The sequence below is a fragment of the Danio rerio genome, chromosome 6 (assembly GCF_052040795.2).
Source record: "Danio rerio strain M-AB ecotype USA chromosome 6, GRCz13ab, whole genome shotgun sequence".
In the NCBI taxonomy this organism is placed as follows: domain Eukaryota; kingdom Metazoa; phylum Chordata; class Actinopteri; order Cypriniformes; family Danionidae; genus Danio; species Danio rerio.
Window position 1 is genome coordinate 59554838 of NC_141026.1, and position 26737 is coordinate 59581574.

Consider the following 26737-nt stretch of genomic DNA (forward strand, 5'->3'; position numbering starts at 1 on the left):
AGACACAAATGACTTTATACTCTCTGCTTGGTCTGTGTCCGAGTCAGCGGAATGCTGATACTAGCTTAGCTTAGCTTCTCTCTCTGTTTATCTGTCTGTTGTAAACACAGAGCGTGGGAGCTCTTGGCTCCGCCCCCTTGTTACGTTGGGCGGGAAGCCGAAACTGTGAAGCAACACGCCCCTAAAACAGTATGCTGTGTATACGCCCCCAACATGACACTGTTTAACACATTATAATAAAAACATCTGAACTGTGTGTTGAACTGAACCTAATCTGGCACACTCAGAACAACCTTAATACTAATATTACATCATAAAAAAAGAGGTAAACTATGTGCCCTTTAAGGCCTATTTAAAACCATTATGAATGAAATTTCAGACTTATACATAAGCTAAACTGTAAGGATTTTTACCTGTCCTATTAAAAAAAACTTAAATTACCTGAATAATAATAATAAATAATGTGTTTTTAAACATGTAAACAATTCATACATTTGTTTCAACTTTTCTTTGACAATCTTTGAAAACTATAATAAACTAAATGTACAACAGTCTGTCCAGGTCAGTGTCCTCACCACATATGGTCTATAAACACATGGAGGACTTACAAATGTTATTTTGAGGAAACATATTGTTAACAGTTTAATGAGATGTGTTGCTGGTGACTGTATACAGATGTTGGCCTAATTGGGTAGCTTTACATGGACATTGGAAAATTAAGATGCATTTAAAATGATTTAAGACCTACAAGTCAATATTTCAGCGAATTTAAGACATTTTAAGACCCCGCAAACACTGTGTTTAATTTAAGGCACCGCAGTTACACGTTCCATGCACTTACTATAGTAATTACAATGAATTATGCATGTACCTAACCCTTAACCTAACTCAATTCTAATCCCAATCATATAGTAAGTACATCTAACTAATTAATACTTATTAAATATTACTCAGTAGTTAAATAAATAGTTACACTGCAAGTACATTACTTTAAAAAAGGTAAACAGACATACAGTAAAACCACATAGAATTTGTGCTTTTTTGTTCTTCATGAAGTTCTCACTGTGCTTTTGTTCCTCTGAAGCGAAAGTCTCTGCATCCACCTGAAGTCCATCCAGACACAAAGACAGATCTCCAACCTGCTCCGAGCGCCCTCTGTCTGAGCTCAACTGCAGCGTCTGCACCACCTCACAGACTGAGACAAACACACAAACAGTCAACACTGTGGACAGAATATTACACATGTAAACTTAACAGCCCTGAATTCAGCATCAGCACTTTTTGACCATGTGTTTTCTGGTGCATAAAGAAGATTTAAAAAAATATTACAGGTTATCGGCAGGTTATATTTAAGACATTTCAATACCACACAGAATGAAATTTAAGACCAACTTTATCAACCCAGGCTCATTCTGAAGATCCACCAGAGGATGCTGTGTATGCTTTTTGAGACCTCAAATTTCTCTCACGAGTGCCATTCATGCCGGCTCTTCTCACATAAATCCACTAAAGGCTGCTGCCTACTGACTTACTGACTGACTGACCGAATGACTCGCCAACCAATAGTGTTTTCAAAAGCACCGATTGACCCACCTATCCACTTCCCTAAACCCAACCCACAATGATTTGAAAAGCTATCCAGAAAAAGACAAGCCGTCGTCTGATTTTTTTACCAGGTTTTCAGATTTTACCACATTCTTACCCTGTTATTTACTTGCTTATTTTATTTTTTGGCTTTTGTTTTTGTCTTACCTGCTTTCTAGAACAGTTCTTCGCCAGACTGAAACCTTGTCAGTATGAGCAGCTCCTCTCTGTAGGAGAGGACATAGGGCTACGTTTTCAGAATGAGCCTATGTTAAATGTTATAGTCAAGCTGGTCATGAGAAATATCAACAGGTTTCGGTCCTTGGCTGGTCATTCATTGCTTCTGTAGTTCTTTGTTTAATAATAAACCAGGTTGATGCAGATTTTACAAGCTATAATAACGTAAACTATCTTAACGCAAGCGAAATCTCATCTATTACGTAAACATAATCCCAGTGAGCGTGTATTTTATTGGGTTCCGCCAAAGACTATAAATGGACTTTAGTTCTGACTATGTTTTTCTGCATGATGATAGTCCAAGAGCTTTAAGTAGATTTCAAAACGAAAACAAAATCTTCTTTGTGGTGGATTCAATTGCATTTTTAAGACCACTAAATTGTGGATTTAAAACGCTTCAAGGTTAATTAAGGCCTTCTTTTTTACTATGGAATTTAAGACTTTTGTTTCCCAGAGATGGGTTGCGGCTGGAAGGGCATCCGCTGCGTAAAAACTTGCTGGATAAGTTGGCGGTTCATTCCGCTGTGGCGACCCCGTATTAATAAAGGGACTAAGCCGACAAGAAAATAAATAAATTTAAGACTTTTCACAATCCGTGAAATCCACGGTATTATTTAAAATATTTTTTTAAAATGCTTTGTGAAAGGGAAAAATAACAACATAGGCTCATTCTGAAAACATAGCCCTATATACATTTCTGGAGATCGCGAATTATCTAGCCAGAAGTACATATGGCTGGAATACATCTTTAAAACGAATGCTACAGGGTGGCATGACACCACTCCTTTTCACTCTTACCAGCTGATCGCTTACCTCCGTGTGGACAGCTTTCCCACTGTTACCAGTTTGACTAGTAGTTCGGCATGTACGTCAGCGGACATGAAACGCAGAAAGGAGTTGACTATGATGACGGGGTTCGATTCTGGCAAAGACCTGTTCCAGAAAGGGGGGTAAGACAAAGGCCAAGAGCCAAAAAATAAAATAAACAAGTAAATAACAGGGACACAATGTGGTAAAAATCACGCGAGGGCTTTTCTTTTTCTGGATTGCTTTATAAAACTGTCTATTGGGTTTAGCGAAGTCAGTGAGCTCTGGTCAATCGGTGCTTTTGAAAACACTATTGGTTGGATTTAATAAGAGGAGTGTGGGTCAGTTGATTGGTCAGTCAGTCAGTCAGTCAGTCAGGTAGTCGACAGCAGCCTCTGGTGGATTTACATGAGAACAGCAGGCGCGAATGGCACCCACGAGAGAAATTTGGTATCTCAAAAAGCATACACAGCGGCCTATGGTGGATTTGCAAAAACAAAAACTGCACAAAAAAGTACCTCCTGGGACGATTTTGGCACTCTTCAGAAATGTATATAGGGCTACGTCTTCAGAATGAGCCTGGGTTGAAATAAATGCGCATTTCATCAAACCTGTTTTATTCTGTTTAAGGCAAAAAATATATTTATTTATATAAGATTTTTGAAAACCAATAACCATTGTCTTCCACAGCCAACATTTTAAGCTCACCAACATTCTTCAAAAGTTCTTCTTTTGGTTTAACCGCATTTGTTTTACTTGTAATGTACATTTTCATTTTCAGGTGAACCATATCTTGACTGAAATGCCTAAAATAAATATTTAGTACAAAGTACTGACTGATAAGAATTTATTACTAATTTAATATCATTTCAGCATGTTTTAACACAAGCGAAATATCAATTAAATAAAGTTAATCAAGCTCATATTGACAGAGGATGACCTGAAAAGCTAAATTGGCTCCACTAATCAAACAAGCTCACGGTGACACTTGATAATGTCACAGGAAAAGGAAACTGTAAGCTGGTTCTGGGTTACTCAGCGCTTTCTGATTGCACTCATTCAATATGCGCTGCTGAAATTCACATCACATGACTCCCACATGATCATAGTCTCTGAAAAGACCCTTTGTTTGATATGATGAGTCAGTTCACCTGCCTTGCTCTGTTACTAAGAGGCAATAAATCAGACTTGAGCGCACACATATACCAGACCAGAAGGTTAGATTTGCAGATGTGGAGAATGTGGAAACTCACTCTTCATGTTGTTGGCTTTTAAGGTCTCGCTGACCTCCAGACTGGCCACGCCAAGCAAAATGTCCGCTTTTAGTGTCTGGTGGCTCCAAACCCGGAAAATTAGCTTGCTGAAAGGAGTGACGATCCTAAAGGAATAAGATCAACAGAGAAGTGCTGTTATTATTATACACCAACACTAAAAAGTACTTTTTTAAGTCAGTAAAAAGTACACTAAAAGTAAAACTGCTGGACACGTAGTCGGAGGTGAGCTTCCCTCACTCCAGGACATCTACACCAGGCGGTGCATGAGGAAAGCCAAGAGAATTATCAGTGACTCTAGCCACCCAAGCCATAGATTTTTCTCTCTGCTACCCTCAGGCAGACGATTCCGCAGCATCCGATCACGCACCAGCCGACTGAAGGAAAGCTTCTTCCCTTAGATTATCAGGCTGATGAACATTTAACACACCCCACACAGACTCTTCCATACCCCTCACTGCACACCATCAATATGTAGCATGCACTGCACTTTAACCAATCCATACGTGAAACAACACTGCCTACAACTATGTGGACACCTATTCATTGCACATATCACTGTCAAGTTTATTTGCACTTCCTGTATTTTGCACTGTCATTTTATTTGCACTTCCTGTATTTTGCACTGTCATTTTATTTGCACTTCCTGTATTTTGCACTGTCATTTTATTTGCACTTCCTGTATTTTGCACTGTCATTTTATTTGCACTTCCTGGTTTTTTCACTGTCATTTTATTTGCACTTCCTGTATTTTGTACTGTCATTTTATTTGCACTTCCTGTATTTTGTACTGTCATTTTATTTTGCACTTCCTGTATTTTGCACTGTCATTTTATTTGCACTGTCTGTATTTTGCACTGTCATTTTATTTGCACTTCCTGTATTTTGTACTGTCATTTTATTTGCACTTCCTGTATTTTGCACTGTCATTTTATTTGCACTTCCTGTATTTTGCACTGTCATTTTATTTGCACTTCCTGTATTTTGCACTGTCATTTTATTTGCACTTCCTGTATTTTGCACTGTCATTTTATTTGCACTTCCTGTATTTCGCACTGTCATTTTATTTGCACTTCCTGTATTTCGCACTGTCATTTTATTTGCACTTCCTGTATTTTGCACTGTCATTTTATTTGCACTGTCTGTATTTTGCACTGTCATTTTATTTGCACTTCCTGTATTTTGCACTGTCATTTTATTTGCACTTCCTGTATTTTGCACTGTCATTTTATTTGCACTTCCTGTATTTTGCACTGTCATTTTATTTGCACTTCCTGTATTTTGCACTGTCATTTTATTTGCACTTCCTGTATTTTGCACTGTCATTTTATTTGCACTTCCTGTATTTTGCACTGTCATTTTATTTGCACTTCCTGTATTTTGCACTGTCATTTTATTTGCACTTCCTGTATTTTGCACTGTCATTTTATTTGCACTTCCTGTATTTTGCACTGTCATTTTATTTGCACTGTCTGTATTTTGCACTGTCATTTTATTTGCACTTCCTGTATTTTGCACTGTCATTTTATTTGCACTGTCTGTATTTTGTACTGTCTGGAGCCAGCACCTAAGCTTTTCACTCATCATAGCACACGTGCTGCTGATGTTGTGACAATAAAAGTGATTTGATTTGAGGACTATTGCAAACTTAAAGAGACAGTTCACCCCAAAAATGATCACCTTCTCATCTGTTACTTGTTTCAAACTTTTATGAGTTTCTTTCTTCAGCTGAACAAAAAAAAAAAGGATACGTTTGAAGAATGTTGGAAACGAGTAACCATCGACTTCCATATTATTCATAGGACAGAAATTCATAAAAGTTTGGAATTGGTTGAGGGTAATACTGAGTAAATGTTCATTTTTGGGTGAACTATCCTTTAAAACTTTTATACGTATTATTTTATTCAACTGTGGTAATGCAATTAAACTTGAATTTTTCTCAAATCTCGCCTTGTCAACAACCTGACATGGAAGCAAAATATCTGCAAAAATAATTAGTTTGTTTAATACAATAAGTTTGTTTGTGTTTAATCTTACCAGATTCTATGAGAATATTTATGGTATAATTACTGTGCGTTCACACCGAAGGCAGTGAGTGTCAAAGGTTGCTCTGGCCGCCCTGGCGACAATGCTGTCTGCCTTCAGCTCCGGTGGGGAGAGCGTCAAAATTCGCTACATTGATCACGTATTTAAAGGGGCCGTTGCAGCATATCAGGTACATTCCCGCATAAAACATGCTTTCTAGCATTGCATACTTTTTATCAAATTCATTTAACAATGGAAGATCAAGTCGCATATGGTGTAGCTTTGCTCCACTTAATTATCCAATGTGTCCATTTGTCTGAAATATACTGAAGCAGCTATACTGTTTTGTATTATCGCATAAGATTTCTGCTTTTTTAAAGAAAAAAAACATATATAACATTAATGCACATCAGTAACTGGCCAGTAACTTTTTAATGTATGTTCCTGTAAGACAACATTGCAAATAACTGGAAATCCAGCAATGGCATTAATCAAACCCCTATGGTTAAACCCTTGGGAATAACTGTGTTCGGAACCAAAGTTCACAGTGACTGTGTTCTCTGGACTCCTTTCAAGCGGTGGACTTCTACATTCTGATTGCTTGCCACCGAACCATGTCATGGCTCATTACCATAAAGTTGACTTGGGAAGACGCGCTGCCCTGCTCCTCACCACTTATCGCAGGCGGCTCCCACTGAAAATGAATGACGTCCGGCTACTTTGACGCTCTCGCCGCTTTCAGTGTGAACATACAGTTTTTCATTCATTCATTTTTCTTTGACTTAGGGCCTACTCACACTATGCCATCCGTACCGTGCCCAGGCCCGTTTCCCGGATCGTTTGAGAAGTGTGAGTGCGCTGAATCGGGCTCAAGCACGGTTTACTTGGCCAGCCCTGGCCCGGTTGGAAGAGGTGTGCCTGAGCGCGGTACACTTGGGATTTGGCGCGATACGTTTGTAGTGTGAGTGCAAAACACGCCAAAGCCCGAAACTGAAAGCGATACGTGACTTTTAAGGGACTGTTTTATATGGATTTATTAATCATTCTTACTGTTCAGTGAACGCAAACTGCCGTAGTTTATTAAAGACGCAAACCCCTCACTGCACCACAGCTGCACCTTCAGCAGACCTCCTCATTCCTGCAGCACGAGGGCTTTATGATTGTTTATGAGTGCCAAAAGTGGCGGATCTGTCCGGTGAAATATCTGACTGCGTGTCACCGCATCCCTAAGGACTGTTTGGCGAAATATTTGACTGCATGTCAATGCATAACAAACGACTGAAACGATATAACTAGAAAAATCTCTACTGTGGTACTGGGTGAGAGTGTATGGCAAGCCATTTTAGCATTTAAACCTTGTTCTGACTATCCATAAATATATTTAGATATATCTCTAATTATATTTTGACTAGTCATAATTATAATTCGACTAGTCAGATTGGAGATATCTGCAAATATATTGTGACTGACTAGTCATATTCCTCCATTGACTTCCATTGAAAAATATTTGCAGATATCTCCAAATGAATTTTGACTAGTCAAAAATCCAATTCAAGATATCTACAACTGTAATTCGACTATTAGTAAATTAATTAGAGATATCTTCAAATATATTTGTAAATATCTCTAAATATGATGAATTAAAGATGTATTATGTACAAATATACATATATACAATATTATATACAAATGTATTATGACTAGTAAAAACTCAAAAAAAAATATCTCTAGTTACAATTGTTACTAGTCAAAATTCATTTGGAGATATCTGCAAATATTTTTCAATGGAAGTCAATGGAGGAATATGACTAGTCAGTCACAATATATTTGCAGATATCTCCAATCGGATTTCGTACTAGTACAATTGTAATGGCAGATATCTCATCAACTGTCATTCTGAGTAGTGGAATTATAATTATGACTAGTCAAAATATAATTAGAGATATCTCTAAATATATTTATGGAGTCAGAACAAAGATTTAAATGCTAAAAAGGCTTGCCATAGAGAGCGCTTCACTGAACAGAGCAGCAGCGATGACGTAAGCGTGCCAAGGCCCGATATGGTGTGAGCCCGGGCCGTCGGGGGAGACGGGAGGGGGGGACAAGCGTGCTTTGGCCCGGTTCGAGGCAACTGTACCTAGTGTGAGTACGGCCTTAGTCCCTTTATTGATCAGGGGTCGCCACAGCAGAATGAACGGCCAACTATTCCAGTATGTTTTACTGACCCAGCCGGGATTCGAACCAGCAGCCTTCTTGCTGTGAGGTGATGGTGCTAACCACTGGACCACCATGCCATCAATTATTAATACAATATAGTACTAATAATAGTACTAATAATAGTATTAGTATTAATTACTAATAATAGTATTAATTGTACAATTTAAATGAAGTTTTTGCTATTATTTTGCTTAAATAAAATAAATGCAATCTAATAAACATGTGCTAAACAGAAATGCTAGAAAACAAAACATAATATTTAACAACAAAAACAACAGAACTAATGAAAAATATTAAACTTGAAAAAATCTATTAAAATTTATTATAAATAATAATAAAATAATAATTGTATAGCATCTTATATAAAACATGAATTTAAAAGAGAGATTTGTGAGGGGTGAACTCATATATGCTGAGTATTGTTATAATACTGTATACAGTATTGCTAAATATATAGCAGAATTACAAAATATTGCGATGTCAGATTTTCCCAATATCATGCAGCCCTAATATAAGATTAGGAGTAATGCTTCTGGATCCACTCTGCGACTGATTCAGTATATTTGACTCTTACACAGTGAGAGACTGTTTCCATTTGGGACTGTGGGTGTTGGTGCATTTCTCCGTCTTCTTCGACTGTCCGTCCACAAACACCTCCACATAAGGACTGGGCCCAAACCAGTTCTTCTTATTCTCCCGCAGCTTAGCAGACAGAACTGAGAAAACACGACAAACAGAAGCACAGTTCAATTAAAGTAGTTCATTTGATGAGATTTGCAGTGGCTGTCCCCTGACTATGGAACAGTCTCCATTTACACGTTAAAAGGGCCTAAACACTTTTACATTACTATTTAGTCATTTAGAAGATGCTTTAAACTCACTTAACATTTACACTTTCTGTATTTAAGTCTAGCTTAGCTAAATCTAATCTGCGCTATAGTCTGCCGTTTAACACAGTGTAAAACACATTTTATTTTACTCATTATTTTTAATCCACTATATTATATTTCATAATGTTTTATTATTATTTTGAACTCATATTTGTGCAGCACTTTGGTGAACACCTGGTGTTTCCAAAAAAAAAAAGTGCTTTATAAATAAACTTTAATATGACAACTAAAACACAATTCATTCAACTTAGTTCCTTATTTATCAGGGGTCGCCGCAGCGGAATGAACCGTCAATTATTCTGGAATATGTTTGATGCAGCGGATGTTCTTCCAGCTGCAACCCAGTATTGGGAAACTCCCATAAACACTCACACACACATTTATACAATATGGCCAATTTAGTTAATCAATGTCCCTATAGTGCATGTGTTTGGACTGTGGGGGGAAACCGGAGCACCCGGAGGAGCCAACACAGGGAGAACATGCAAACTCAACACAGAAATAGCAACTGGCCCAGGCAGGACTGAAACCAGCAACCTTCTTGCTGTGAGGCCACAGTGCTAACCACGTCGATGCATTGCAATGATTCCACAAAAAAAAGACAGCCAACATATGTGAGGTCATCAGGTCATTTTGTTTAATAAATAAAACTCACCTGTTATCTGAAGTTGAGCCTTCATCTTGTGGCCATTAACAGCATTTGCAGCTCAAATCTAAAATGAAGAGATAAGCATAATATTGTTAATTTCTATATAAAAATGTTATGCTAAGAAAGAAGTAAGGTTGAAGGCTCCATTTATTAGTGAAATTCTTTCAAATATTGTCCATGTGATGTTTAACCGAGCAGAGATTTTTACAAATTTTCCTATATATTTTTCATCCTTTTTAGAAAGTCTTATTTCTTTTACCTTCTTTTCAAAAGTTACAAGGTCAATCCAGGGTTCAACGCTAAAGATTTTTTCTACTGGCCCGATCGGACCAGTGGTTCAGATTTTGACTTGTCCTGCCAATATTTTCACTGCCCCACCAAAAAAAAAAAAAAAAGCTATTTCTTAGCCTAGCCACAAATCAAAACAAAAAAATGTATACATTTTTGTAAATCTAGAATTTAAATATTTAAAAAATGTTAATAAATGTATAATGAGCAAAATTCAAAGGGTTTTGCAAACAAACGTAGCAAAATGTGCAGGTATTTTATTGCAAAACAAAAGATGCAAACTGTACAAAACATCACTTGATTTTTTTAGTCGTGGTTTACCCTCATTAATGTCTGCTTCCAAGATGTTAGAAACAAATGTTTTCCTGTGGCATCATCACTTGATGTTGACGCCATGTTGCTGTCTCTTCACTGTACTGGTTGTTATGAAAAAAATAACATGCTCACAACATCCAATCAGATAAGAGGAATAGAGAAGGTAGCATTTCAAGGCTTAAAAACACAAACTGTTTCTCGATTCTGACAGTTTTTGCACGCAATTGACAAATAGTCCCAGCCAAAATAAACTTTATAGTGACAGGGCATCAGTGGCCCGATCGGGCCAGTAATGATCCTGTCTACTGTCCTAAGCAACCGACATGCTGGCCCCGGGCCATCGGGCAGTCCTTATTGTTGAGCCCTGCAATTAAGCACATTGATCTACCTAATTACCCTCACTTGCTTAATTAACCTAGTTAAGCCTTTGTAAAATGCCACTATAAGGTAAATACTAGTACCCAACCAAAATAACTAGTAAAATATTATACTGTCATCAAGGCAAAGACAAATCAAATCAGAAAATAAATAATAAAAGAAATAAATAAAAGAAAAGAAATAAATAAAAGAAAATAAAATAAATCAAATTAGAAATTAGTTATTGAAACTATTATGTTTACAAATTAGTTTTAAAAAGCATATTACAATTAAACTGCACTTGTTAGAAATATTCTAAGTGAAGTTTATTTATAAACAAATTTCAAGAGGATCACGTGCTTATGATTGTTCACAGCTGTTCCAACTTTAGCTAATGACAGATTATCCAATCAGACGATCCTTAACCAGGGGCGGACTGGCCATCTGGCAATTCTGTCAAATGCTAGATGGGCCGGACCATTTTTTTAAATGTGGGCCGGTCAGTTTTTTTTTTTTTATTATTTTTTTATATGTATTGTTTTTACATGCAGGCAGCTTTTATCTCGTGCAACATGTGAATATTATGATGACGTTGATGATGGTAATAATAGTAATAATAATAGTAAATGTTAAGCATTTGGCCCAATCGGTGACAGTTTCGAGAGGGGCCGACTCAATCAAAGGTTACGCGGACATAATCAAAATTTGGCAAGAATGTCAAACAAACAGTACGTATGATAATGTGGGCTGGTGTGGCTATAGTGCCAGGGCTGAATTTTTGTCCCAGTCCGTCCCTGTCCTTAACTCACTATAAATAACCAGACTTTTCTCAAATCAATATCTTCGTCTTGAAGAAACCCAACTACCCAACCCTACTTTCCCTCCTTTCAAACGGGCGTCACGGTGGCCAGCGATTAGCGCTGTTGCCTCACAGCAAGAATGCCCCTGGTTTAATTCCTTTCCAAACCAGACGGCATTTCTGTGCGGAGTTTGCTCGTTCTTCCCGTGGTCGCGTGGGTTTTCCCCGGGTCCTCCGGTTTCCTCCCACAGTTCAAAAACAAGCACTCTAAACAATTAATCCAAATACTTTAGCTAAACTCTGAGTACACCTTTCAGCATCCATATCTGACACTTAGCTACAACAAGCAAGAGGGGGAGTCATCGAGATCTACCTGAGCTCAAACTCCCCTCTCGCCTTGCAACGGGAGGGAGCCCAGGGCTCGAGGATCTTATAAGCTCAGGGCTCTCTCCCGGGACAGCACGCCAAACTAGCTTTACTATCAATCATCAGCTAAGTGTGAACTCTTGAAAAAGATTAGGAGGGTTAATCTTTTAGACTTGAACTTTAAATGTTGGAAAGAATTAAACAAGACATTTTACTTCTATAACATGGCACATCTACAAGCAAAAAGTATCACTTATTTTTGGCAAACCCTTAAAAAAACTCTTAATTCTACAGCTCAACATATAAACACGTGTCATCTGATCATTTCTGTATTCAGTTTAGTGATGGATGCATGTCTAAGCTACTGCACGTCTTCAACTCTTCCTTCCCCGTGGTAACAGCTAATCTCACAACAGAAGTCTCCAGTAATCCCTGCCAGATTAGAGATGATGTAATTTCAAGGGCAGACGTTTCTCTGCACTTCCCCGTCTCTCCACGGAGAGGAAGTGCTGAGAAACACACACACCGACATTTACAAAGAGACCAGTGACATTCGAAAGTCAACAAACCAGACGTTAAAATCAATGAAGATTGGGACTAGATGTAAATGTCAACACGGAAAGCTGATAACCAAATAACTTTTTGGATTTATCTCTTTAGTGCCAAGTTCACCCTTTATGATTTTAGCCCTGATTTTCGCTCACAAACAAATTCATGAAATCAGATGCAACCCAGATATGCTTGCTATCCCGATCACATTAAATCCTCCTAATAAACGGGAATTGTCTCTACATGGTCGTTCACACTAAGGACATTTTTAGTTTATGTTTTATTTTTTCTATTACCCCCTTGTAACCAGCAAATGTCCTCAGTGTGCTGCACTTCTAGAGCATCTAACCAGTGAATCCAACTTGTGTAATTTAATCAAACTGAGAATTAAGAGATCGCTGTTGGTGTAGTGGAATAAAAACAACACACATTAATTTTCCGCAGCATTTTCAAACAAGCACTTGATAACTCAGGTACTTCTATTTTATTTTTCAATTAGCTACCCTAGTATGTATAGCTTCCATTATTTTGTATTTCATTTATGTTTTCAAGATCATTATATCAAGTCATCATATACACTCACCGGCCACTTTATTAGGTACACCTGTCCAACTGCTTGTAAAAGCAAATTTCTAATCAGCCAATCACATGGCAGCAACTCAATGCATTTAGGCATGTCGACATGGTCAAGACGATCTGCTGCAGTTCAAACTGAGCATCAGAATGAGAAAGAAAGGGGATTTGGGTGACTTTGAGTGTGGCATGGTTGTTCTTGCCAGATGGGCTGCTCTGAGTATTTCAGAAACTGCTGATCTACTGGGATTTTCATGCACAACCATCTCTAGAATGGTCAGAGAATGATAAAATATCCAGTGAGCGGCAGTTCTGTGGGCACAAATGCCTTGCTGATGCCAGAGGTCAGAGAATGGCCAGACTGGTTCCAGCTGACAGAAAAGCAACAGTAACTCAAATAAGCACTCGTTACAACCGAGGTCTGCAGAAGAGCATCTCTGAACACACAACACGTCCAACCTTGAGGCGGATGGGCTACAGCAGCAGAAGAGCACACCGGGTGCCGCTCCTGTCAGCTAAGAACAGGAAACTGAGGCTACAATTCACACAGACTCACCAAAACTGGACAATAGAAGATTGGAGAAACGTTGCCTGCTCTGATGAGTCTCCATTTCTGCTGACACATTCAGATGCTCGGGTCAGAATTTGGCGTCAGCAACATGAAAGCATGGATCCATCCTGCCTTGTATCAGAGGTTTAGGCTGCTGGTAGTGGTAATGGTGTGGGGGAGATTTTCTTGGCACACTTTGTGCTCATTAGTACCAATTAAGCATCGTGTGAACACCACAGCCTACCTGAGTATTGTTGCTGACCATGTCCATCCCTTTATGAGCACAGTGTTTCCATCTTCTGATGGCTACTTCCAGCAGGATAACACACCATGTCATAAAGCGTGAATCATCTCAGACTGGTTTCTTGAATCTGACAATGAGTTCACTGCACTCAAATGGCCTCCACAGTCACCAGATCTCAATCTAATAGAGCACCTTTGGGATGTGGTGGAACGGGAGATTGGCATCATGAATGTGCAGCCGACAAATCTGCAGCAACTGTGTGATGCTATCATGTCAATATGGAGCAAAATTACTGAGGAATATTTCCAGCACCTTGTTGAATTTCTGCCACGAAGGATTGAGGCAGTTCTGAAGGCAAAAGTGGGTCCAACCAGGCACTAATAAGGTGTACCTAATAGTGACCGATGATTGTATATTCATTCATTCATTCATTTTTTTTTCGGCTTAGACCAATTATTATTCTGGGGTCGCCACAGCGGAATGAACCGCCAACTTATCCAGCACATGTTTTATGCAGCGGATGGGTGATTGTATGTTTTTAAAAATAATCTTTGAAACGCAGAGCCAGCACCTAAGCTTTTCACTCATCATAGTACACATGCTGCTGATGATGTGACAATAAAAGTTGTTTGATTTGATTTGTCATTATCTTTATAGCTGCAATGCTTGATATGAACAGCCCTTAACTCTGTAAGAAACATCTTCACCAAAAAAACAACAACTGTTGTGGGAAAAAAATGGAATAAATAATTCTCATTCTTTGCACTACAATGAAAGTTTAATAGGTGCTGCTGTTGTCAAACTCCAATAAGAGCATAAAAGCATGAAAACATACAGCAGCCTGCAGAGTGCAGACTATTCAAGTCTTATACTTAAAAACTTGATATGTAAACAATAAACAAATATGAGATTTTTTTTGTCAGTAATTATCTGTTAAAAGGTTTAAACATTGTCTTAATGCCTGGTTAATTTCTTCAGCTCCACACTGACAATTCTGAGGGGTTTATTGATCAACCAATGAACTATTATTCATGGTAACAGGTTTGAGTTTCATCTAATGCATCATTAACTTTTTCAAGTTTAATTCTGCCTGCCAGTGAATCAGGGTGGCGGCTAATATCAGCAATCTGTCAGAGAGGTTAGTTAACCACATAAAGAATTATAACGATTTTTAAGCACTTCATCAATTGTCAGGAAATGATTTTCACAAATCTGCAACCGTTGAATAACACTTGTTTATTGGGGTTTTGAATATATTAAGACTGAACGCTACAGGCAAATCCTTGATTTTTATATACTGATCAATTTTTGGACTGCTTCAGATTACTAAAGAGACAACATACTTTTAAGTGTTCACTTTATATATATATATATATATATATATATATATATATATATATATATATATATATATATATATATATATATATATATATATATTTATATTTGTGTCTGTAGTAGGCATGGGACGATAACTGTTTTCAAAATATACTGCGGTTTGGAAAAGTCAAGGTTTTAAAACCGCCAACATTTTCTGTAATACTGTTCATAAGGTATGTGTAGGATTTTTACTAACATTTTTTTAGGACAACACTATCTCCAGCAAAAAAAAAAATGTCCAAGGATGTCGTTTTAAATTGTAAAGAAATCTGTGTTTTTAAAACAGCAGAAGTCAATGATTTCTTTTAATTATTTAGCCTGACTTGTTTACTGCTTCAAAATATTATAAATCTTTCAGAAAATAAAATATATCGTTTTCAAAGGGGAAACAAGTTTTAGTTTTTTACCCAGACATTTAAAAATAATATATTTTAGGGCAGTAATCAAATACCGTGATACTGTGATACTTTTATCCAAGGTTATTCTACCGTCAAAATCTTAAAGTACATTTCTTTAGGGGATGTGAGCTTTTCATGCACTAAGTCAGAAACATTCCAGTTTCTTAAATAGGCATTTAAACGTGCATTAAAATGTCCAATGTGCTACAATACATATCTTTAAACATTCATTCATTCATTTATTTTCCTATCGGCTTAGTCTCTTTATTAATCTGGGGCCGCCACAGCGGAATAAACTTATCCAGCACATGTTTTATGCAGCGGATGGCGTTCCAGCTGCAACCTATTACTGGAAAACACACACACACACTCATTAACACACATAGATAATGGACAAATCAGCCTACACAATTCACCTATAGTGCATGTCTTTGGACTTGTGGGGAAAACCGGAGCACTTGGAGGAAACTCAGAGCAATCGTGCTGCCCTATCTTTAAACATTGTACTAAAAATTCATCTTTTTAAATTTCAATATTTTATTTAAACCAATAAATAAAAGATTACTGTGTGGAAATGTACAGAAATTAGTGCATGATTAAATAAATAACTCATATTCAAACTGCTTTTTAGAAATGTCTTTCTGTAACCATGTTGACCTGCTGTATCTTACTTTTTTATAATTTGGAAAGTATAAAGACATTAAAAAGCGCCATGAAATGACATCAGATGGTAGCCTATATCATGAACAGACATTAATTGTGCACACAATTGCATGGAACTATAATGGCATAACAGTTACTATGTAAATGTCGTGATATATACATTCAGTGCCTTGGATAAAGACGACAGGTCAGTTTTATGTACATACCATCGTTGTGTTATAACACACATACAGTTACAGTACTTTTGAGAGCAGTGACGTCACATAACGTTACTGACTGTCGGTGTCGCAGCTACAAAATTCAGCATAACAACAGACGGATGTTTACACGTAAGCTACATGCATATATCAAATGGAAAATGAAAACTGGCCGTTGTAAATCGTTTCAGACTATAGTTAAGGTACAGTAACGAGCTGTCAAAACATCACCTGCTAGAGTCCAGTAGTCAGTCACCGGTCAAACAAGCTAACGGTAACGCGTTACCAAAACACGGCTGGTTTAAAGCCATACTGTCCTCTATAGGTGTGTGTCACTAATATCTTACCGTGTTATGATCACAGGGAATGCTTCTAGATGTCAGTTTTAACGGAATCTGAGATCAGCTTTTCGCCGTTTTAATAAACTTTGCTCCATCTCAACCGGGTGACCAAAGGTCCGCCACCAGCACAGGCTCCATGTCGGAGTGACGTATCTGCGCGACCCCGTCACGTGACGACGCGCGCGTCTATCTGGATTATTCAATGCTTCTTTATACAAAGGTGTGCACTGCGCGGTATTTTACTAATATAAAGAGCGAAAGACTAGATATGTGTGTCTATACGTCAAGGTGAGCCAGTAATAGATTTCTTAAGATTATTTATAGGCTTGTTCTTTCACGAGATGGCGCTGTTTGACAGGGAAAGTAGTACAATCATCCATGGTGTTCACTGAAAGATCTTGATAGACATGGCATAGTTGTGGTTTCTATTTGAATGTTCATGTCTCAAATAGTGTTTAATTCATGTAAGTGTTTACAGTGTATTTAACTTAATGAAAATATGGATTCATTACTGTATATAAAATCAACAAAGGCAAAACTGTAAAAAAACCAAAAAGGTTGTGCACCATAAAATATTTAGTCATTTTTTGAGTTGACTTTATTCTATTATCTCAAAAGGTGTGATAGTTTAATTGACTTTTATCATTTTTACATTAAAAGTATTTTTTAAATTATTAAAAAATAAATTAAATAAACCAGGTTGTTTTTTCTGAACATGTTGGTCCTTATTTTATAGTATAATTTAATATGGTTGAATTGTTTAATTTATTCGTATGGTTAATTAATTTATTTTTAATTAAGAAGTTAAGCTTTGTGCAACATAAAGGGCACATATTTATGTCTGGCTGACATATTTTGGCTTAAACTATAACAGGAGCAAAGAATTTATTTGGTTTGAAACCGAATGTTTTATGAATGTCAAATGTCAAACTAACTTTACCGCGGTATCTTAACAGATTTATTTATTTATGCAAGTCCTTGTAAAAACATTAAACACTTAGGAACTCAGCTGTCACTGCATTTTTGCATATTTATTTGTGCATGGTTTTAGTACCATGACATTATTTCTAAATAATATTAATATACTGTGTTAAGGTATTTATTTATTTATTTATTTATTTATTTATCTGTGCAAGTGCTTATTCATTTATTCATCTATTTCTTTTCTTTTCGGCTTAGTCCCTTTATTAATCCAGGGTTGCCACAGTGGAATGAATTGCTAACTTTTCCAGCATATGTTTTACGCAGTGAATGCCCTTCCAGCTGCAACCGGTCACTGGGAAACATCCATACACACTCATTTACACAGATACACTACGGTCAATTTAGCCTACCCAATTCACATGTACAGCATGTCTTTTGACTGCTTTGGAGCACCTGGAGAAAACCCACGCGAATGCGGGGAGAACATGCAAACTCCACACAAAAATGCCAGCTGACCCAGCCGAGGCTCGAACCTACTGCACCACTGCGTCGCCAATAATAATAATATGGTATGCTAAGTTAAATTTATTTATTTATTTATTTTAATTTGGTTAGTTAGACGGTTAATCGGTCACATCTATAGTCGTAAATAGTATAAACTATAGTCATGTGGTCATAAATAGCATATATCATCTTAATATAGAGTATACAGGGTGGAAATGTAGTACATAGAAAACATAAAACTTGTGAGAAAAAGTGTCGATAGTTGCAATAAATTACATAACATGAAAATAAATGTCAGATTATGCAATGGTAATAGCCTATTAGAATATATTATTCATTAATTCATTCTTTCATTTATTAGTTCATTCATTAATTCACTGTCATTTTACAATATAATAAAACAATAATCAAAGAATATGAATAAATAGATTATAAATAAAGATGTTTGTTCTAGCAAAGGCGAGTCAGAGGAGTGTTGTCCATTGAACTACTGCTGGACCAATCAGCATCCGAGGAGGTGGACAAACAGAGCGCGAGAACTTCCTATATCTGAGTCTGATTCATCTATGCGACTCGGTTCGATTCGGATTCGAATTGTAAGGCTGACCAAATGCTGACCAAACTCACGGCACAGATGATAATGGTAATATTCCCAATTGATAAAGGTAATTCTTAAACATCCATGAAAAATGTGAATGTTATTTTATTAGCCTAAATACAGTGTTATATTATTTTAAACCATTCTACATTACTGTATATAGTATTTACAACTCACAACGGTTTCGATCCAAAACAATAGTGTCCTTGTATATAGACTAGCCTAGCCTATATATAGCCTATTTTATTACATTTTTTTATGATTATTCCTTTTTATTCTGTGTTTGTCCCTGTCTCTTTCACTGTAGAAACCTATGCTATGTCATGAAAACAAATTCCTTGTATGCTACTCATTTATTAATTAAAAAATAATATTAATTCATATTTATTTATTAGTTATACGTGTGAAATAACACTTAGCCTGCTTTATAACACGTCCAAATGAACAGAATATAGACAATATTTATAATTATTAATACATGAACTTCATGTACAATGCCAGGGCTGTACATAAAAAAGACATGACGAGTTATACATAGACTCAATAAGTAAGTCAATACAGTCAATACGCACTAATCAACTAATTAGTGAATATACTTAGTGAATATAATCAAATAGTTTGATGACATAAGCTTTATTTCCAACTTCATAAATAGTTCAAAAGCTCAAACGTACATATTCATGCACTAAAAATATTGACTGCACTTTATCGTTTATAAGACACATTCGAATCGGTTCGTCCGAGTCATTCAAAGGAATCGGTTGAATCAAAAGTGCGACTCGTTGTCGTTCACTAGTATTCCTCAGCATCATCATCGTCTGTATCATTCGCCCAGAAGACCATCGCCGGACTGCCTTTCGCAAACCAGCTCCAATCCCGAGGATCTGCACATTTATCTGTGTCCTCCACTGTTCATTCTTCTGTCTGAATTCCCGAATTTCAGCTCGTTAAAGATGTTGGCGTGCGCTGAAATGATCACGATGTGTCTCCAGTCGGCGAAGCGCGAGCACCTTCGCTCCAAACAGCATCAAATGCAGCATCAGATGCTGGATTCGGTTCACGGACTGTCCATCTTTCACGATGTAAGTAGCCAAACATTCGGTCAATGAACCCGTCAATAGGTCACAATGCAAACATTCACCTTGAGCAGCAAGAACACCACATATTGTGTCACTTCTGAATGTAGGACACACACACACACACATAGAGGTTGAGATTGTTTGTGCTTTGTATAATCTTAAAATAGGTTATTGTATTAATCATTGAGGGTTTGATAGCCTAAATGAATAATACAATGTACTTATAAGCACAAATAATCCACTTATGATCATGTCTTATCTTTAGTCTTTAGATGGCTGGGCTGTATTACAGTATATTTAGCTCATTTGCATATTTAAAGATAGCCCTGACAGATATGTTATAGATCAACATGTAAAAATTATTATTAATTATAATTATGTATTAGTATATAATTATTAGTGAATATAATTATTATTATAAAATTAATAGTTTATATGGCTCATTTGCATATTTAAACATAGGCCTGACAGATATATAATAGATCAACATGTAAATATTATTATTATTGTTATATTTTAGTATATAATTATTAGTGAATCTCTCAAATAACCATAGCTATTTATGTTTCATAATTTTGTTGCATATAATTAAATAATTGGAGGAGCTTCTGGTGAATCATTTTTCTAAAATGCAATGTAAAAGCGGTGTATGTTGTGTTGTTTGCATGTTTGCTTCTTATGGTCATACAGTATGCATGATATCATATTATTGATATGCGTGAAAGTATTGTATTTAGTCCATATGATGCAACATTTAAAGCAGAATGGATTTTTTTTCAGTATTTAAAAATATAATCAAGGGTATGATTAATATTGCATTGCAGTTACAGTGCTCAGCATAATTGAGTACAGCCCATTTTGAAAATGAATATTTTCCTCCATTTCTCAGTGAATATAGGCCGTGTATTTTGGTGCATTTGAACAAAATGTATTTATTAAACATATATATTTATTAAAATAACATTTTAATCACCAAACAGGTGTAGAAATTGAAGATAATATAATTAAATTCAAGCAGAATATTGCAAAAATAAATTACAATCTACCAAGTATCACCAAAATTTTCTCTTCTCTTGATTTTTCCTCTTTTTAAAATTTGTATTTCATATTTTTCTCTAACATATAAATTTGGCGGTACTAGTTTTTGGTTTTTGAAGCGTTATCGTAAGTGATTTGTCAGATAAGCTCCAGATTTGGCTTCAGTACTGACTAATCTAATGTACATGCACAAATATAATATTGTAGAGCTTCCTATTAAAATATGAATTTAAAAGAGAGATTTGTGAGGGGTGTACTCATATATGCTGAGCACTGTATATATAATTGAAGCCTTTTTGAACAAAAAAGGAACAGAAAACCCATTTAATTATTATAAAGTACTTTCTTTTGCGGATTACCAAAAAAAAAAAAAAAAGGCAAATGGCAGAAAAAAATAACACATTTTCTATGAAAAATACATATTTTAAATATATTTTTAAATGTTAAATATATAAAAAAAAACATTTTAAATGTTTAAATTCACAACCCAAATTGTGAAATATTAATATTTAAAGCAGCTGTTTGCTATGTTTGTTTGCATTACTATTTAAACCATAGTTTTCTACACAACTAGATAATTATAATGTACTTCCGTTTGCGGATGACCAAAAAAGGTAAATGCCAGAAAAAAAACACATGCCTGAAGTGTAATTTCTTTATATATATATATATATATATATATATATATATATATATATATATATATATATATATATATATATATATATATATATATATATATATATATATATTTATTTATTTATTTATTTATTTATTTTTTAATGTTTAATTTATATATATAAAACATTTTAAATGTTTTAAATTCACAACTCAAATTGTGAAATATTAATATTTAAAGCAGCTGTTTGCTATGTTTGTTTGCATTACTATTTAAACCATAGTTTTCTACACTCTGAGAAATAAAGGTACAGGGTCTGTCACTGGGGCAGTACCTTTTTAAAAGATACATATTTGTACCCAAATAGTCCACAATGCTACCTAAAAGGTGCATATTCGTGAACCCAAATGAAAGTAAAAAGTACCTCTGAGGTACCATTATGGACTCTTCAGGTAATATGCACCTTTTCAAAATGTACTGCCCCAGTGACAGCTCCTGTACCTTTATTTCTGAGAGTGTATGTTAATATGTTAATAAATATATTTGTTTCTTTTGGTCATCAGTGTCACATGTTTCTTCACAAATCACACTAATGTGCTCATTTGATGCTCAAGAAACACTTTATTATGATCGATGTTGAAAACAGTTCATTTGTAGTGGAACCATGATACATTGATTTCTAGATTATTTTATGTACAGCATTCATTTGAAATACAGTGCTCAGCATAACAGCCCATTTTTGAAAATGACTATTTTCCTCCATTTCTCATTGAATATAGGCAGTGTAATTTGGTGCATTTAAGCAAAACAGATTTATTAAACAGATATATTTATTAAAATCGTATTTAGTCACCAAAAAGGTTTAGAAATTGAAAGATAATGCAATTAAATTCAAGCAGAATATTGCAAAATAAATTACAACCTACAAAATTTCAACAAAATTTTCCCCTTTTTTGCTTCTCTTGATTTCTCCTCTTTTTTTAAATGTGTATTTAATCTTTTTCTCTAACATATAAATTTGGCTGTACTCGTTTTTGGGCCGTTCTCATAAGTTATTTTGTCAGATAAGCTCCAGATTTGGCTTCAGTACTGACTAATCTAATGTACATGCACAAATATAATATTGTAGAGCTTCCTATTAAAATATGAATTTAAAAGAGAGATTTGTGATTTGTTTCATTTTCTATGAAAAATACATATTTTAAATATATTTTTAAATGTTAAATATATAAAAAAAAACATTTTAAATGTTTAAATTCACAACCCAAATTGTAAAATATTCATATTTAAAGCAGCTGTTTGCTATGTTTGTTTGCATTACTATTTAAACCATAGTTTTCTACACTCTGAGAAAGAAAGGTACAGGGTCTGTCACTGGGGCAGTACCTTTTTAAAAGATACATATTTGTACCCAAATAGTCCACAATGGTACCTAAAAGGTGCATATTCGTGAACCCAAATGAAAGTAAAAAGTACCTCTGAGGTACCATTATGGACTCTTCAGGTAATATGCACCTTTTCAAAATGTATTGCCCCAGTGACAGCTCCTGTACCTTTATTTCTGAGAGTGTATGTTAATTTGTTAATAAATATATTTGTTTCTTTTGGTCAACAGTGTCACATGTTCCTTCACAAATCACATTAATGTGCTCATTTGATGCTCAAGAAACACTTTATTATGATCGATGTTGAAAACAGTTCATTTGTAGTGGAACCATGATACATTGATTTCTAGATTATTTTATGCACAGCATTCATTTGAAATACAGTGCTCAGCATAACAGCCCATTTTTGAAAATGACTATTTTCCTCCATTTCTCAGTGAATATAGGCAGTGTAATTTGGTGCATTTAAGCAAAACAGATTTATTAAACAGATAATATTAAAATCGTATTTAGTCACCAAACAGGTTTAGAAATTGAAAGATAATGCAATTAAATTCAAGCAGAATATTGCAAAATAAATTACAACCTACAAAATTTCAACAAAATTTTCCCTTTTTTTGCTTCTCTTGATTTTTCCTCTTTTTTTAAATGTGTATTTAATCTTTTTCTCTAACATATAAATTTGGCTGTACTCGTTTTTGGGCCGCTCTCATAAGTTATTTTGTCAGATAAGCTCCAGATTTGGCTTCAGTACTGACTAATCTAATGTACATGCACAAATATAATATTGTAGAGCTTCCTATTAAAATATGAATTTAAAAGAGAGATTTGTGATTTGTTTCATTTTCTATGAAAAATACATATTTTAAATATATTTTTAAATGTTAAATATATAAAAAAACATTTTAAATGTTTAAATTCACAACCCAAATTGTAAAATATTCATATTTAAAGCAGCTGTTTGCTATGTTTGTTTGCATTACTATTTAAACCATAGTTTTCTACACAACTAGATAATTATAATGTACTTCCGTTTGCGGATGACCAAAAAAGGTAAATGCCAGAAAAAAAAACACATGCCAGAAGCGTAATTTCTTTATATATATATAAATTATAACCTATAAAAATAAATTACAACCTACAAAATTTCAACAAAAATTTCCCCTTTTTTTTTGCTTCTCTTGATTTTTCCTCTTTTTTTAAATGTGTATTTAATCTTTTTCTCTAACATATAAATTTGGCTGTACTCGTTTTTGGGCCGTTCTCATAAGTTATTTTGTCAGATAAGCTCCAGATTTGGCTTCAGTACTGACTAATCTAATGTACATGCACAAATATAATATTGTAGAGCTTCCTATTAAAATATGAATTTAAAGGAGAGATTTGTGAGGGGTGTACTCATATACGCTGAGCGCTGTATATTTGCCTTTCGTTTTCCTGCATGTCTTGTCTTAAAAGGTGATGTACTGTTTGTTGTAGATGTGTTTAATGTAGAATCCGTGTACCTGCTTTGGCACATTTAGGGTTGTGCGCTCTTGTGTTAGTGACAGATAAAAAGTTGCAGATGTTCTCTCAGCAGGGTTAAATAAGCTGTCATAGAGGGGGTCTGACAACAGAGGCGATGTGTGTGTGTGTGTGTGTGTCTGTGTGTGTGTGTTTGTGTGTGTGAAAGTCAACCTGAAATCCTAAAGTGCATGCTCCTGATTTCATTTTGCATGATTCGACCGTGCATCGCTGTCACAGCAAGAAGGTCACTGGTTGAAGTCCCGGCTGGGTCGTTTAGCATTTCTATGTGGAGTTTGCATGTTCTCCCATGTTGTCATGGGTTTCCTCCGTGTGCTTCGGTTTCCCTCACAGTCCAAACACATGCGCTTTAAAGAAAATTGATTTACAATATTGGCCATAGTGTATGCGTGTGTGCGAATGTGAGAGTGTATGGGTGTTTCCCAGGACTGGATTGCAGCTAGAAGGGCATCTGCTGTGTAAAACATGCTGAAATAGTTGGTGGTGGATTCCGCTGTGGTGATCCCTGATAAATAAGGCCGAAGGAAATGAAATGATATTAGTTTTTACAAATTTAAGTGGATTGAACATTAAAAAGGGTGCAGTGGGTAGCACAGAAGGATAAGTTGGCGGTTCATTCCGCTGTTGGCGACTCCAGGTTAATAAAGGCACTAAGCCAAAGAAAAATGAAAGAGTGATTGAACATAAAACAATTAAGTTGTTCCTAAAATAATAATGTTGGTTCAGCTCATTTTAAATAAGTAGTTTGAACAAAGAGCAAACATCATTTGTTTTGAGTCTATAGCCAAATATTTCAGTGAATAGCCTAATATTTAAACTCATTGGCTGTTGTTGTACACTGTAAAATATGCTGGCTTTAAAAAAAACTTAATGGATTAAACATAAAACAATTAAATTGTCCAAAAAAAACCTAAACTTAAGAATTGTGTTGATTCAAATCATTTTAATTGGTCTTTTATTTCTGTCAGAAGTCAGCATTTGAGTGTGGATGACGCCCTCTTTCTCCAATCTTTGCCATGCAGCAGAGATAATGTAGGTTATGGAAATGATATCAAATAATGATTGGGATAAATGGAAATGCTCTGGAGGGTGAAATTGATCTCCCAATGCAATCCACATTCAGATCTGACTCAAAATCACCCACTGCACTGCTTTCCTTCGATTTTTAGTCTTGTTTCTAGTCCAAAATATCTTACATTTCTTAAATCAAGAAGCATTTTCTAGTCAAGCTAAACAATATTGTCTTGTTTTAAGAAGTAGTATGGAAAAATTAAGTAAGTTTTTCCTTAAAAGCCAATGGGGTGTGTAAAATAATCTCATGTCAAAACGAAAAACACTATTTTTTGGATTATTTTGCTGACCTCATTGGCAGATTATTTAGCATGCTTTAAGGGAAAACTCACAAAATTTTGACATTAATTCTTAAAACAAGACAATATTCTGAAGAAATCTATAAAATGCTTCTTGATTTAAGAATTGTTTGATATTTGGACTAGTAACAAGACACCAAATCGAAGTAAGACAAGCATTTTTGCGGAGTGTCCACGATCCAATCAGTTCCAGATGGATAAAATAATGCCCTGACTTACATTTGTCTGAAATATTTGCTCTTACCTAATAGGTTGCAGACATTTAATGTTGATTTTATACGTGCAGCGCAGTGTTGCCAGACGTACGATAATTATCGTATTTGTATGATAATTTCAACCTATGTACGATCAATAATGAGAAAAATCCTATTTTGTACGATAATTTCAGAATTTTATGGCATTTAAAAGTAACTTCATTGTAATCTTCGGGCTTCTTTACTTATTGATCGAGCTGCATCTTTTCTGTACTGTCTGTGAGGAGTAGGTGGAGTTAGGCACGTTTTCTATCTCATCTTACGTTGCCTCTTCTCAGCCAATCAACGTGAAGAATGGCTCTCTCTCACGAGTTAACGCTCCTGCTGCGTGCGCCCGTGGTTAGGTCAGTAGTTTTCAGTTTGAGGTCGATCTTTTAAGCAATAATGTTAAAACAATTCGTGCTGTAAAGGAAGGTGAGAAGGACGGGAGTTTTCCCTTGATGTTCTCGTTTTTCCCCATTCAAATGCGTCTTGTGAACGTGTTTTTTTCCAAAGTTAGTCTCATCAGAACAAAGCATGCACACCTCAGAGTGTGCACTGCTTTCAAGCCAACCAGCACTATTTTGCAGTCTATTACGGCATCCAATTTGTACAGTGAAATAAATCCCTCAACATCTGGCAACATTCAATGACAGCAACTCGGAGGTGGAGTTTGAACCTTCCCACCAAGGTACCTAGTTTTTGCACGTTGTGTCAAAACGCTATGTGTCTAGATAATAGCTGTATACTCTCAGTTTGACTC

The 26737-nt window shown here is 35.6% G+C and overlaps 3 protein-coding genes across 13 annotated transcripts in view; 2 read left to right on the forward strand and 1 right to left on the reverse strand.

Annotated features, from left to right (window-relative positions):
- itcha (itchy E3 ubiquitin protein ligase a) overlaps nucleotides 1–16846 on the reverse strand; it is a 51734-nt gene extending 34888 nt beyond the window's left edge. For 10 of the 11 annotated variants that reach the window (XR_015492461.1, XR_015492462.1, XR_015492459.1 and 7 more), the window contains exons 1-5: nucleotides 16707–16846; nucleotides 9687–9744; nucleotides 8716–8857; nucleotides 3882–4006; nucleotides 1064–1195 (exon numbers count right to left, since the gene is read on the reverse strand). Coding sequence is in view for 5 of the 11 variants with exons in the window: in XM_087254813.1 (XP_087110939.1) it covers nucleotides 1064–1195; nucleotides 3882–4006; nucleotides 8716–8857; nucleotides 9687–9711 (424 nt within the window). In the remaining 6 variants the exon portion in view is untranslated. 11 annotated transcript variants of the gene reach the window in all.
- On the forward strand, nucleotides 4326–7815 carry LOC141386375 (uncharacterized). The gene is made up of 2 exons (XM_087258222.1): nucleotides 4326–7385; nucleotides 7784–7815. The coding sequence occupies exon 1, from the start codon at nucleotides 4429–4431 to the stop codon at nucleotides 5509–5511; it is 1083 nt and encodes a 360-aa protein (XP_087114348.1). The 5' UTR covers nucleotides 4326–4428; the 3' UTR covers nucleotides 5512–7385; nucleotides 7784–7815.
- Nucleotides 16847–19548: 2702 nt separating the features above from the next.
- The window catches only part of necab3 (N-terminal EF-hand calcium binding protein 3), an 80052-nt gene continuing 72863 nt past the window's right edge, over nucleotides 19549–26737 (forward strand). Inside the window, exon 1 of the mRNA XM_087258221.1 lies at nucleotides 19549–19808. Coding sequence (XP_087114347.1) covers nucleotides 19680–19808 — 129 coding nt within the window. The 5' untranslated portion in view covers nucleotides 19549–19679. The remainder of the gene's footprint in view (nucleotides 19809–26737) is intronic.